The sequence below is a fragment of the Cololabis saira genome, chromosome 6 (assembly GCF_033807715.1).
Source record: "Cololabis saira isolate AMF1-May2022 chromosome 6, fColSai1.1, whole genome shotgun sequence".
Lineage (NCBI taxonomy): Eukaryota > Metazoa > Chordata > Actinopteri > Beloniformes > Belonidae > Cololabis > Cololabis saira.
The window spans coordinates 22502365-22517070 of NC_084592.1; the positions used below are offsets into that span (position 1 = coordinate 22502365).

At 40.3% G+C, this 14706-nt stretch overlaps 1 protein-coding gene across 2 annotated transcripts; it reads right to left on the reverse strand.

Annotated features, from left to right (window-relative positions):
* Nucleotides 1-1516: 1516 nt before the first annotated feature.
* arsh (arylsulfatase H) lies at nucleotides 1517-12309 on the reverse strand. 2 transcript variants are annotated; one of them, XM_061723696.1, is made up of 11 exons: nucleotides 12266-12309; nucleotides 11507-11674; nucleotides 11171-11292; nucleotides 10952-11074; nucleotides 8606-8808; nucleotides 7685-7905; nucleotides 6142-6278; nucleotides 5806-5943; nucleotides 5575-5734; nucleotides 4638-4759; nucleotides 1517-3167 (listed from the first exon to the last, which is right to left on the reverse strand). In XM_061723696.1, the coding sequence occupies exons 1-11, from the start codon at nucleotides 12268-12270 to the stop codon at nucleotides 2758-2760; spliced, it is 1809 nt and encodes a 602-aa protein (XP_061579680.1). In that variant the 5' UTR covers nucleotides 12271-12309; the 3' UTR covers nucleotides 1517-2757. The 2 variants fall into 2 exon arrangements, with proteins under 2 accessions (XP_061579680.1, XP_061579681.1); XM_061723697.1 differs by lacking the exon at nucleotides 12266-12309 and adding an exon at nucleotides 12147-12167.
* Nucleotides 12310-14706: the final 2397 nt, after the last annotated feature.

Genomic DNA, 14706 nt, shown 5'->3' on the forward strand with positions numbered 1-14706 from the left:
GCCATAGTCCCCTCCTTTTGAGCTGTATGTACATTTGTGTGTCAAGCAGAGGGTTATAAAAATGCTTTATGGCACCCCATGAACACTGACCTTTACAGAAAACCACTGATCTGTTCAAAACAAAGTGATATACCGCGAGCATGTTTGTTCACGGCTGAGAGTGCATTTACTGTATGTCTGTGCAGAAATTCACGTTTTTATGTGGCTCTGAGTGCACACGGTTACCCGCGTGTGAGACGTGATGCACGGCCAGACACATCCTATCCCACCAACCATCATTAACCGTGATGTACAGCCAAAAGTCGTCATGTATGGTCGACTGCATGATTTACTGTTGGAGACATAATGGAGTGGATACTGTAATGAACTTACAGAGCCTTTGATGTACGGGTCCCTGCTGGAGGGAGAGAAGTAAATACGGGGATGGCAGCGATTAGACTGATGACTATGATGAAACTTCTCACCTCACTTACAAATGCAAGTTAAAATTTTTGGAGGCGAAAAAAGGGAAAGGAGAATGGAAGGATAAAAAAAAGAAGTAAGAGGAGATTGCAGTTTGAGGAAACAGAGAAAGGAGAGCAATTACAGGCAGCTGCCGCTGCTGTGAGCCATTGCTGGAGCGAGGCAGTGCTGTTTATGATGATGATAATGAACGGCGATGGCACTCGTGATGGATAAGTTCACGCAGTCTTTTGTAGTGTTTCATTATTAAAGATTTGTTGAGCCAGAGGGTGTCAGGACGGGTCAATCATCCATTCTGCACTGGTTTATTTAAGCAGTGCAGTTCAGCAGTGGACTGAATATTCATGAAAGGGTGTAAGTGAATATAGAAGAAGATTTTTCACTTTAAAACAAAATGAAGGGAAGAAGTCACGGGGTTGTGATGATAAAAATCAAGGGGGGAAAAAAAAAGTACATGGGAGCTATATCGGAGGATAAAGATATATTCTAAAATATTATAGTATCCTACAGCAGTACCCAAATGTGATGTAGTCCACAGGATGTTTATGGATTTATCAACTTAAGGCTTCATTTGCTATGAAATTATGTATGCTGCTAGAAACTATAAATGATATTTATTTTTAAACAGCCCAACATCCCACAGTGACAAGACTATCATCTTACCGTTGCCATTTTCTCTCCTCCCTCCAAACCGCAGCTGATCCATCCATCCTTCCAAACGCAGTCTGACTTTGCCCCCTAATGGTGTGATGCTTTAACTGCCTTCTGCAGGGATTTTTTACTTCAATGTTCAGCAATATGCCGGTGCGGACTTTCAGTCATCCGGGTCAGGCTAACTGTCAAAGGCTTGAATCCGATGGAAGATAAAGCATCTTCAAGAACAGTCTGGATTCAAGCATTTCAGAGCCGATGCTCAGCTGGAAGATGATACAAAAATAATTTAAGTGTGACAACCTCTTAAGTCTGAATCTAGGCAATCCAAAGTCAAGCAAATGTTTATCAGAGGTAAATGAAAATGCAAAATGGAATACAGAAAAATGAAGTTTGAGTTCAACATTAATCCTTTTATTGTAATAAACAGATTCCAAATATTCTTAGCTTTCTCTCAGGCACAAGCTATAAATTAAAAAGCAGATCCTTCATCCACTGAATAACAAAGTGTTGATAACAGATGGTAAAGTTGCAACAGATGCAACAGAGGCTGTGTAAGCGGTAAAAAAAAACAAAAAAAAAAACCTTTTCCGGACAATTTTCAGACCACATGAAGCTGATCTGGTGGATCTGATGGGAAAAAAAGCATTGGTTTTTGGTCACAATTCCAAACAGCATGTGTACGATTCGACACGGTGTGGAGCAGCTCAACATAAATCATCCTTACAATAAAACATGGGAGGGACTGTTTTATTGTGACGAATGTTTGAAGTTAGACATCTACAAGAAAACTGAGTAGCTTCACTAAAACGCTGGAAGAGCCCTGGGGGCCGGATGCATAAACTTCGTTTACACAAAAAAAACGTGTTTTCATGTTTTCCTGAACAAGCAAGAGTGAAACACACAAGACAAAAGAATGTGCGTGCATTCTTCACATTTTTAGAGAAATTCAAGCTTACAATCCTTCCATATATTTTTAAAGAGTGCAGTTGATCCCTTTTGTTATATTGTCTACAATAACAAAAAAAAATGGTAAAATGGGACTTGTTCTGTGCCTATTTAGTTTAGTAGTGTTTTTGATGACTAAAATGAAGAGAGTGTGTATTAACTAAAAACGAGAGCGGGAATCGAGGTTGAGCATGTGAAAAAAGTTTCATGTATATTAATATTTATGAAAGAGAACCATGCACAGCTTCATAAGTCTGGAGAAAAATGCTTGTGAACATTTTTATGCTTTTGAGTGTGCTCCCAGTTTAGGAGGGAAGCTACAGAGACCATAACATCTGCCCCCCTGCAGTCAAGCCAGACTGTTAACCTGAACCCAGTAGTTATTCTGGAAAAACCAGAAAATATCTGGGAGTTGGAGATCCCTATCTAACCTGCACGGAGCTAAAGTATAATGTTTACTTTATGTATGTTATGTACACTTCTTCAGAAGTTAGGAATAGTTATTTCTTTAAATTCTTTAAATTAAATTATCTTAAATTAACTTATTATTTTCTCTTTTCTTTCTGTTAAACACTTGCTCAATGAAAGAAATCCTTCATACTTATAACCCATTTTGTAAAAGAGCTTTGAGGTACAATAAGTGCCTTGAATGCATCCTAATCTAAAAGCAAAGATCTAAACAATGTAGTTTTAGTCTCAAAAAGTTGTTGTGTTCTCTTTGCACCCACAGAAGGGAAAAGTCCCGCAGCAGGGCTGCAGCCAGGGTCTCCACAGGATCTTTCCCCAGGTCAACTGGTTTTGGACGCCGTGTGCGTCTGTGCTGGCCTTTGAATGGGTTTTATCAGCTGTGTGTTGGTTTGTGAGGGTGCTTTTGTGTCTCCCCACGGCTTTGGCAGTCTGCTCAAGGACTTCTGCATATCTGGGCTCGGTATCAGGAGCCAGCGGTCTCGACTCTGAGGGATCATGGAAAAGGTCGTACACCAGCGGTGGGTCGTGGTGGGTCACGTGGTCTCCATGGCAAAGGCAAACCTTGGTGTCGTAGCATCCACCAGCTCCCGGGGGAGAGAAATTGGGAGTGAATAAGTGCACCTTGAAGATGGAGTCACCTGGATAAAGAGATACGACAAAGAACAATTTAGTTGATCTGTTTTTATTTTCATCATTCTTGCAGCAGCGACGTAAGATTCTGGTCCAGAGGCTGACAGCTGTGATTTGATTGTTTGTGCTTGTGCTCTAGTAACAGTAGCCTTGCAAAATACAGACGAGTGAAAACTTGTTGGAGTGAAATGGATACGAGAAGCTGCAAGAACACCCTTGCAGATGTTGTAACCATATCCTTTGGTGGTTAGAAACGTCTACCAAAACAATGCGGCAGGCCTGACACCTCGAATGAATCCTTCACAAAAAACTTCTTTTTCTTTACAGAGAATCTGAGAACAATAATCTGGGAGGCAGACGGAAGGCAGAAACGGAGTGAAAGGCAACTCAAAATCTGTGGCCGTCGCCAGATAACCAGAGAATCAGACTTGTAATTTGTATTAATTACATATAAAATATAATCTGATTGTTGAATTCTAAGAAAGAAAAACATATTTTTCAACTGAGTTATAACACAAACGTAATTTTAGATGAATAAAACCTGAAAAAAATAATTGAGTCTAATTGAAGAAAAAAATTTGAAGGTTCAGTTTTTTTATAATGAAAAAAAAAGAAAAATGCAGTTCACATAAGACGTCCTGATGTGTCCCATGCTGCACTATGAAGAAAGATCACAAAAGGCAATGTTCAGAATTACTGATTACTACAACTAAACTGTCCATACTCGGACATAATTAATCAGAGTCGCTTTCATATTTGAAAAAGACCCTCAATGACAGCTCCTAAAAGCACAAGAATGCTCAGTAGGGTTTACAAAAAAAACAAAAAAAAAACAAGCAACTAGCAGCAAATAGTTTCATGGGATCATCAAAACTCTAGTTTCTCTGTTCATAGGTCTATCTTGAGAAACTACGGTGCGGTTCCAGGCAGCCTGGTGTCAACAGATGTTGCAGAAGAAGCTACTGCTGGTTTAACTGCGTGACAGCACAGTTACTGTTTAGAGACTCTTAACGCAAAGACAGTGGTTCAAAGGTTTCAGCGTCAAAATTTGAGCATCTTTGTTGCTTCTGGACCTTCACTGCTTGGATCTTTTTTTTTGGTAAAAGTCTTAAGAGTTCAACAGATTTCTTGCTTACAGTTAAACATTAGGCAGAGGTTTGTCATTTTAAAGATTATAGGGAGCAAGTACAGAAAACAAAAGACCTCCCTAAGATTAAAACTATGGATATTCATCGTAAACCATAACACACATATACTGTTCAAAATCTGGCTCCTTTATACTGGACATTTAGTGCATTTCAGCTCTGTTTTGTTTACATTTCTTTTAATAAATGCTTAAATTTGTAGTTTGTTTTGAAATCTGTCCCATATGAATGCATATTACTTTATCTCCTGGAATTAGCTAATACTTCAAAAAAACTTGGAAAAAAAATCTCTATCTGCTTGGCAGTTAAATGCATCTATGTGTGTGAACTTACTGCCAGGTGGATGCCAGCGCACAGCATTGAGGTACATCCCACAGTAGTGGAACATGAATTCATGCTCAGATCGCCCAGTTTTGCCCTCCAACAGTGGCATGAGATTATGGCCGTCTAGTTGTCTGAGAAGCATAATGAGGTAAGAAAGGAAAAGGTCAGAGAGTCGCAAGAAGATGAGATCCGATCCACATATTATGAATACAAAGTTTCAGCAACAGAGACAAAGGATGATTATTAGATTATGAAATATGCAATGTAAGCTACTGTGACTGCGTTTACATGCAGTTAATACCCCTTTTAAAACCCGAATATTGGCAATAACCCGAATTTGCACGGCCATGTAAACACCAATAACCCCTTTGAATAACCCGAATTTGCTCATATTCGGGTTTTTCAAAAACCCGAATATGACCCCTGGGTTACTCCTTTTAAAACCTGATTATTCGGTCATGTAAACGCCTAACGAGATATCCCCATCAAAGGAGGAGACTAATCACTTCATAAATGTAATGAAGGATATGAACATTTTGGCATTTGTAGACGGTAGAAAGTACCGGGATAGACAGATTTACAAGAAGGTGAGCGAAAAGTTGCGTGAAGCAGCATTTGTTTTGGATTTGGATACAGGAAGAAGAAGCAGAAATGACGGGAATTGCGTCGTGATGTTCTCCGCGCGTCGCTGGTTTGATCGAGATATCCTGAATGATTAATTACCATGTATACAGGGATAACCCTGTTTGCTCACGCATGTAAACGGAATATTCCGAATGTTTCAGTAACCGGAATATTAGCAATAACCCGAATTTTGACTGCATGTAAACGTAGTGTGTTTAAAATTGAACAGCGAAAGCTTTTTTTTCTTTCTATGCTTCACAGCTAAGTACTGTAATCAATAATGAAAAACGTTGATCTTAGAAAGATTCAACAAAGAGTGTACCGGTCTGGCTCTGTGTCCTCGGCTAAATATTTCAAGGTGGGGTACAGATCCATGAGGCTGGTGGGTTCTTCCAGCACCCTTCCTGCTGCCAGTCTCCCAGGCCAGCGGAAAATTCCAGGTACCCTGATCCCGCCTTCCCAGCCTCCCATAGCCTTCCCACCTGGGTATGAGATGATGAATCACACAAACATCTGTAGTAAAGGAGTATAAGAACCGCATCAGATGACTTACCTTTATATATACCATTCCAGCCTCCTTTCTGGCCAATCCGAGGGTCGGCATCCTCCAGGTGTCCCCCATGGTCTGATGTGAAATACATCATGGTGTTGTCAGCGAGGCCGAGGGAATCCACGGTCTCTGTAACTTTACCTAGAAAAGGATGTGGGCTGATTAGCAACTGTGATCTGGAACTTAATTCTGTAAAGAATGGAGTATCATTCTGACATTTGTGGTTGCCACTGCTTATTACTCTCTATTTATTTATTAAACAACTGAACTTAAAGACTGGCCAAGTACAACTGAGGGCCGCCAACATCTAAATGTATTCATGTATCAAGCCCTACTGACCTATAATCCAGTCAACTTCCTCTAAGTTGTCACCATAGCGACCGTGGCGACTCTTGCCAGCGAAGGCTGGAGTCGTGAAGAGTGGCGTGTGGATGTGTGCCAAAGAGAAGAACAGGAGGAATGGATGATCAGCATTTCTAAAGAAGAGGAAATAAGTCACATTTTCTCACGAGGCCTAACTGTCTTTGTGAATACTTTCATCACACCATACATAATTGGTGAAATTTGCTCCCTCATTCAACCATAACCGGCAATAACAGGTAACGCCTGTTTGGTTTCATGTGGCTTTACCTGCTCAGCCATTCACAGGCCTAACAGGTGCTGCAGCACCGTATGACATAGTAAAACCTCTGTCTTTTTTATCCCCAGGTGCAGACAAGACAATCAAAACAATGTACTGCACAGAAGCTGTTGCAAAGTCATGTGATACCTACATGACATAAAAAGGTGATTATACCCTCTTATCACACATTAAAGCACCAATAATTTGCAAAATCAGTAAATGAAGCCGATGCATCTAATGAAGTAATGCAAATCTAGAAAATTCACAAAATCTAATAAAAACAGCCAATGCAAAGATGGCCAAAGTTGTGGAAGCTGTGAGGGTAGAAGGGTAGAGAGCCAGGGGGAACGAGCATTTAGGCTTTTCTTTTAGTCTCGCAACTTCTGCTTTTCTGTCTTTTAGCACCAGGTACCAAAACCCAGCCATCAACATCCGGGGACATGCAGGAGACATTCTTTTCATTTTGCAGAGTGAGGCTCCCCCTCATTCTGCTGTCATTGGTTACCTTCCTAAACCAATCAGAAACACTGCTACAGTCATGTGTCATGACAGAGGACCGGAGGATATTCAGGTGAGACGGGGCTGACACCATGTGACCGTCTAGATGCATGAACTGGTTGGATCTGGCCTTGGATATGAGAGGCTCAATTTGCATGATAATTCTGCTGACACAAAGTTGATCCTGGTATGCCTGCACTCATCGTTCATCTTTTTATTTACTCCTCAATCAGTCGCGTACCTCCAAAAATGACAACCAGACAGCTTAAAAACTTGATATATTATGGTTTAAGTCACTTTTCAACCTCTGAAAGTCTGTTAAAGCATACTATGGGGCTTTAAATGTTAATGGTATTCCCTTGCTAAGACGTATCATTAGTGTATCTGTTCACACCTGGCATTAACATGTGTCTCCATATGCATCTTGAATAATAACTTGTAATCAGATTTCACTTCCCCAACATATACAGAAGGCAAATAAACAAGAACTTGGAAATGAAAGAAAGAACACCTGTCCTGTATGGCTGAAGTTAAAAGAACAACATGGGGCAAATCACAACAATATCGCTCATTATGTATTGTTATGAGGTTCCTCCCTGAGGGGAATGAAATGAAGAAGTGATCATGATATCATCACGGTCCTACGTGAGGATACCAGGTCTAAACAGAGCTAAACACTGTTGGCATGTGAATAAATTCTACCCTGAAGAGACTGTAGGCTTGTTTTTTGGAGTTTTGTTTGTCAAAATGTTAAATTCATACCTCTTTATGAAATTTTGTGCTTCTCCCAGCAGTCTGTGGGGCAGCGTCTCCACTGTCATGGGCTGCTCGATCACTTCTTGGTTCCTCATGATGATGCAGTTCCAGGTTGGCAGAAGCATAAAGGGGAAATACCACACAGCAGCTGCTAGTATGCTGAGGAGGAAAAGAGGAACCAGGAGCCAGAGGCTGACTTCAAGAAGACCCATTACACGGACACACACCTGACAACACACAGCACAAACACACACATGCTTTTAGTCACAGGCAGCTCTTAATACATATAACATCTAACTTACGATCGGCACTTAGGTGCTGTTTAGACTTTACTGTGACCCTGAGTTACGCTCACATGATATTCTCTAATAACGCCACTGGATGGCATCATAAACTGATAAAAAATACATTTGATCTGGAAGTACTGGGATTTGGAAGTATGACTGGAAAACAGTCAAACCGGTTGTAGGTTTTTTATATTGTGCTCGTATATTTTTCCTCATTAGAATAAATGTTAGTTTCCTTTTTATTTTGTATGTTTGTTCTACCTGTGGCACAGCTGTTTTTTATTTAACCCACAAGAACATTTGCTCAACAAAGCTTCACTGAATTTCAGTTTCAGTATTGCGCTTCCCCTCAGGACAAAATGCTGAAAGGCGTGACTGATCTCCTTTCAAACTTGATTTGAAAACTTCTTGGTACATATCTAGGTGATTACCCATCAGTTGTTTTGCTTTAGGGTGAACGTCACAATAACTGTTGTTTTTCCTCCTAGCACTCTGGTCCCAAAAGCAAATCCCTCTGGTTTGTTTCATTTAAATGAACTTTTCTGTGACCGTACGCTTCAAACGGACATGTATTTTCTAAATGTATCTTCTTGTAATTATTTCTGCGAGGAAAATATAGATATGTGGTGGTAACACCTACTATTGTGAAAATCCCAATTAGAAGCAGCAGGGTGAGATTCCTTAGAGCTTCCTGAAGATCTTTCAGCACATCGGATCCTTCTCCTGAGACGCAGTCATTAAACAGCGTGAACGGAAGCCCATAAAAGTAGCTGAAACCATGCTGGTTGGGATGATGACAGTGATCTCCTCTGCTCTCACAGCTCACACCCAGGTGCCATTTACCTGCAGGCACACAAACAACAAAAAGATACACATATATATTTAGCGATATACAAGCAAAAACAAAGGCGTGAGTGCCACAAATGCTAAAGTTAAAATAGAAGTGAAACCATGGAATCAATTAGCTTTCTCCATTAATTTCGCCATAAAATGTGATCTGATTTTGATTTAAATCAAAACATGAAATAAAGCCCATAAGGCTCATTTATTATATGTAGCAGAATGTATTTGTGCTCGAACTGCAGACTATGTGTTCTGGCATTCATGGAAGTTGAATCTCCTCTTGCCTCCGATCGCACGTAGAGCTTCTGAGAATTATGGTTTTAAACATGAGAATAAATTGAAAAAATATAAAGCACTGATGGGCATTTCACATATTTAATGTTCAGATTGTGTGTGTGTGTGTTTTTTTCTTTAAAGGACTGATTGAATTCATCTGATATGCTCACCGATACCTGCAAGGGTTTACAAAGATGACTCAGGGTGTTTAAGTGTGTGATGACTCATACAATGTTATAACTTCTGGTGTCTTCATGTAACATCCATTAAACACTCACTGGTGGACTAAAGTAAGTAGATGTTTGAAGTTAAGGCGTTGGTCGAACCTCCTTTGGAAGCAAGGACTTTCAGGGGCTCTGGATGAGACCTCTGCAACTTTAAAGATTTTATGTAGCTCACTTCTTTTAACAGAACTGCTTCAGCTCAAGCACATTTGCAGGATTTCCAGTGTTAACGGCTGCTTTAAAGTCGGTCCAGATGATCCCCATGGGGTTTAGGTGTGGTCCCCTAACTGTGCCACTCCAGTCCACCACTCTTCACCTTTGGGGTGAAGCTTTGATGAAGGAAATTTGGAGCCTCTTTTGTGCCATTTGAGCTGAGTATTCTTCTCAAACAATTTAACTTTTGTTTCATTGGTCTAGAAAACATTTTCCTAATAAGGTTGCAGATTGCCAAGGTACTCTCCAGTGTCAGGCATGCAGCCATATTTTTTTTCTTTTAATGGAGATCTGCACCCTCCTAACTGATACTTGCCAGTTCCAGCTGGAAATGCGTTGTTATGATTGAGATCCAATCTGATTGGATCTGAAATCCTGAATGCCAAAAGTGATTCAGATATCAGAGGGAGGCTGTTCATGTCATTGCTGCTTTCAGATTGAATATTTGCAATAAAAGTGCAAAAACCTTAGAAAAAAGTAAACATCTACTGTACATTATCCAATATGAGGGAGAGAATTTGAATATTAGATATGATGTGGTTAATATTCATACTCGTCACTTGTAGGTCTTCATGACCTAATAGAGAGTTGGGTATTATCAGTTTGATGAGTAGATGAGATGTGTTTTACATCTGCAAGGCCATGGTAGGCGGCAGTCATATATTGCTGCATCTTTGGTATCTTTTCCAGAAACTCCAAACGCTTACGGCATAGAAAGCACATATCAGTTTCTCACAAGGTCGTTTTCCTGTGATTCTTCTCTTGCAATGCGTCAGACTGAGATCCTGATTAAATGCGATCCTGAGTCAAGTAATTATTTTCAGTCTTGCCTAGTTAGTCTAGACTGTAGAGGACATGTTTCTCACAACATCACAGCATCCAAGCCTTTACATAAGTTAAAGATGTAATTGTTTTGTCTGAACAGGATAAATCAAGCAGGATTACTGCAAAAGCAAAAATCTAAAGGTTTGAAATTGAATTATTGACTTTTTTTGAAAATGTGCTGTCATTCTGTTATCAGATCAGTGACATATGTCAGTGTCAGCCTTCAAAACCAATAGTGAGTTGGATCAGTTCCATATTTAGCTCTAGTAATGTCTTAAAGTCTGTAGCTGTTACTTTTGGGTTCTTTTTTACCTCACTGAGGACCTTTGCTTTTAAAATCATCTCAGCTGGGCTCCCACTTCTAGGAAGAGAAGCCCCAGAACTAAACTGCACTAGAATCCTGAGTTTTAAGGTTCTGCCAGTCTGGAAAGTGTTAAAATGCAACTGTACCTGCTGATGAACTCTCTGATCTTCTCTATATACGTTATTATAATCCACCAAGGAAAGTAAAGTACAAAAAAGACCTGCTTTTGATATTTTACGTATATGCAAAAGACTGTGAGTAAAGACTTAGGTGGCGCTCTGCAAAGCTGGTCATATCTCACCTATGAGACCAGTGGTGTATCCTTGCTGCTGCAGCCTCTTGGCAAAGGTCGTCTCACTGGGTGGAAGCCCCCCTGAACCTCCAAGGAACAGCAACACCTGGACACGACCTGTACTGCCCATTCCTAAGCAACACACATTAAAAAAAATAATCAAACCATGCTTCTCAAACAGCTGTGACTCTTCGGTACTGACCCAATAAGTATAAGAACATCTGTTACCTGAGCGAATAGCATAACGGCCCGTCATAAAAGCGGCTCGGCTCGGGGTGCAGAGAGGAGCAGCTGCAACGTGCTGGGTCAGCTTCACCCCCTCTGAAGCAAGCCTGTCGATGTTAGGAGTCCTGCAGAGGTGGAATAGCTGTATTATTTATGTACAACCATAGAAACGATGCACGAAAAGAAATAAAAACTAAATATTGTGATGGATTTGGAAAACCAATAAATAAAAATGACAATAACAAAGTTGGATAAGTAAGCTTACATTTATGATGTTTAAAATGCAATATAAAGCAAGAAATCACACACCAAAACAGGAGCACATACTGCAGGGCATACCTGATGGTATCATTACCATAGCAGCCGATATCACCTATACCCAGGTCATCCACCATCATCAGGACAAAGTTGGGCTTCTTCTCCACCTTTTTCTCCACCTTTTCCCCTGTGACATCCCTTCCTGCTGCCAGGACCAGGGAGAGAAGCAGAGGTGCCAGCAGGGAGGACCTGAACAGAAAGTCCAAAGTGATTTGTGCTCTTTTAGTTGTCTTAAATAATCAAGTTTTACAGTTAGAACCAACATATTCTTACCTCACAATCTCTCGTGTCCAGTTTTAAATTGTGAGTATATGCATATTTAAAATTGGGGTTCAAATTGTTAAGTGGAACGCATCCTTTTACTATAACCTTTGTTAAGCTTGTATGTGCAGTTTTAATGACATATGTGACTTTTCTGATTCATGAAAACCACTGATAACGATAATAGTTATCTTTACACTTCTATTACAGACCCATCATAACATTTCATATCCAAATCAACTTTTAAGTGGTTTAAAGACAGAGTTTAAAATGTTAATATATCGTGCTTATAAATGTAATGAATAAGTAACCGTGTTGATCCTATTGCTGCTGCCTTTCGTAACGTTTATGTTTGTTTCAGGAGAGCAAAAGCGCGGATATGAAATGGGCATATCTTTACCTCTTAATATGAGGGAATTGATTTTATTCATTGATTTTCACCACAATTGCTGTAGCAGAAAATCACTTTAAGGTCGTTTTTCTTTTCTCAAACAGACACATCTTGGAATTTGAACTCACCTCATGCTTGTGAGTGCCACTCTGTCCTGCACAAGCCCCGCCTCCTCCTGGCTCTACCGGAATTACTGCACAATGTGCGCGCAGCGTCATTTACCTTAAAGTATGTTGTAAAAGCGCCACCAAAGGTTTCATACTGAAAGTACAACAACTAAACTCACAGGTTTCATCCATTAAGTGGGCATATTCTTTTGGTATCCCAGCTCACATGAAGATAAAGATGAAAAATAAATCTGCAACCGCTTCAGCACTGTTTACCACGGAGAGCAATAAAGTGACATCAAAACTTAAAAGGGACCTATTATGGCATCTAATACCTATTTTAAACAGGCCTTGAATGTCTTAAAAACAAGCTTTTGATTGTTTTTGCTAAATAAATTAGAAATTCAGCCTCTGAGCCATGTCTTTATCTTCCCATTCTCTAACCTCATTATCTATGCGGGATTCTGAGTGGGCGGGGAGGCTATGATAGTGACTAAGTTTACATGCAGTCAAAATTCGGGTTATTGCTAATATTCCGGTTACTAAAACATTCAGAATATTCCGTTTACATGGTGATTAATCATTGGGGATATCTGGATCAAACCAGCGACGCGCGGAGAACATCATGACGCAATTCCCGTCATTCCGCTTCTTCTTCCTGTATCCAAATTCAAAACAAATGCTGCTTCGCGCAACTTTTCGCTCACCTTCTTGTAAATCTCGCTATCCCGGTACTTTCTACCATACAAATGCCAAAATATTCATATCCTTCATTACATTTATAAAATGATTAATCTCCTCCTCACTCCAAAAGTGTGGCTTGGTCTTGCGTTTCTCATGTTTAGAAGTACGTCTTGGACTCAAAAGACCAAGATTCCTTGCGAACAGAGCATACGCAGAAAACAAATTCATGTTCCATTTGATCGGGATATTCCATTAGGCGTTTACATGACCGAATATTCGGGTTTTAAAAGGAGTAACCCAGGGGTCATATTCAGGTTTTTAATAACCCTAATATGAGCAAATTCGGGTTATTCAAAGGCGTTATTGGTGTTTACATGGCCGTGCAAATTTGGGTTATTGCCAATATTCGGGTTTTAAAAGGGTTATTGACTGCATGTAAACGCAGTCATTTAGGCACTGTGCTGATTGGCTGCCTGAATGACGCGATACACCGCTACGAAAAAATGGCAGAAGCTCCGGCCGGCGGAGTTAGTTGTGGGCGTGGTTTCACGCATCGGAGGCCAACCGATGTAAATCGCATTTTCGTTATGTAACGACGGGAGCAGAATCTGAACAGCTCGTAGAAGCCACATCACACTGGACGGCTCATCCGGGCGGCTGTACAGACACTGCAGAATTGGGTTGCTTTCCTCCTTCTCTGAGTTGGCAGGATGAGGGGAGACCACTTTATATATGTTAAAGCAAGAAAAAACGTGTTTTTCATAATAAGTCCCCTTTAATGAAAATGATAACAATAGGTAGAATAGTTTGCCACCTGCTAATGGGAATGCTTATTTGATCCCCAGCCTCTTCACATGCCACCTGGAAGGTCACTGAAGCCATATTGCCCTAAATGCTATCCCTAAACTGGGATAAAAGGGGAAAGATGTGCCAGGAAAGGCATCCATTGTAAAAACAAATTGCCAAATCAATAAGATGACCATGATGATCTGTTGTGGGGATTATATGTCACGGCATTAGTTAATCAGGACACAAAAAAGGGTCAGTGTAACCTGTTACAGTAAAAAAATATGTAGTCCTGTTACTGGTCATTTGATAAAAACAGGGATTACTGGGTGGTTATTTTTTTTTTTAAATCAAACGGCATATACTACAATGCAGCTGAAGCACAAGCACTGTGACACTTCACAGCACTTTATGGCACAACACCAATACAAACAAACACATGAGAGGACCCAGTGTTGTCATGGATACCATAGTTCTGACCGGTTGTGGGGAGAAAATCGCCTTTGCTGGCTGGAAAATGATGACAAAGTCCTCATTTAGTTTTTAAATCAGAAAAGGCGAACATCATCTCGGTAAAATGCAAACTATGCCTTCCAGCGGTAAAAGTGCGGCAAACATCCAGGGACTAAACGTTCCTACTCAAAGAAGCATGTGCAGGTATGAAGACACACCACCGACTTCACTTACACGTGAACCCAGTATGCGGAAGTTTGGTCAGCTTGCTGACTTGTGAGTAAGCTGTCAGCTGCTACTTGTGCTGCCACTGTTCTCTTGGGGTTTCAAATGTTCTCAGTTCTACTATAAGAGCATTTTGTGTATACTGTGTAAAATATTTGTAAATACACTGAGCAGATCACACATTTTCTCTCTTGGCTTTATTTGCCTGTTTGCAATTGAAGTAATCCAAAAGTAACTAAAAGTAATCTGGTACATTGATTTTTAATTTTTATTGTAGTGCTTAGAGTAAGTTACTGATTACATTTTTGAACAGG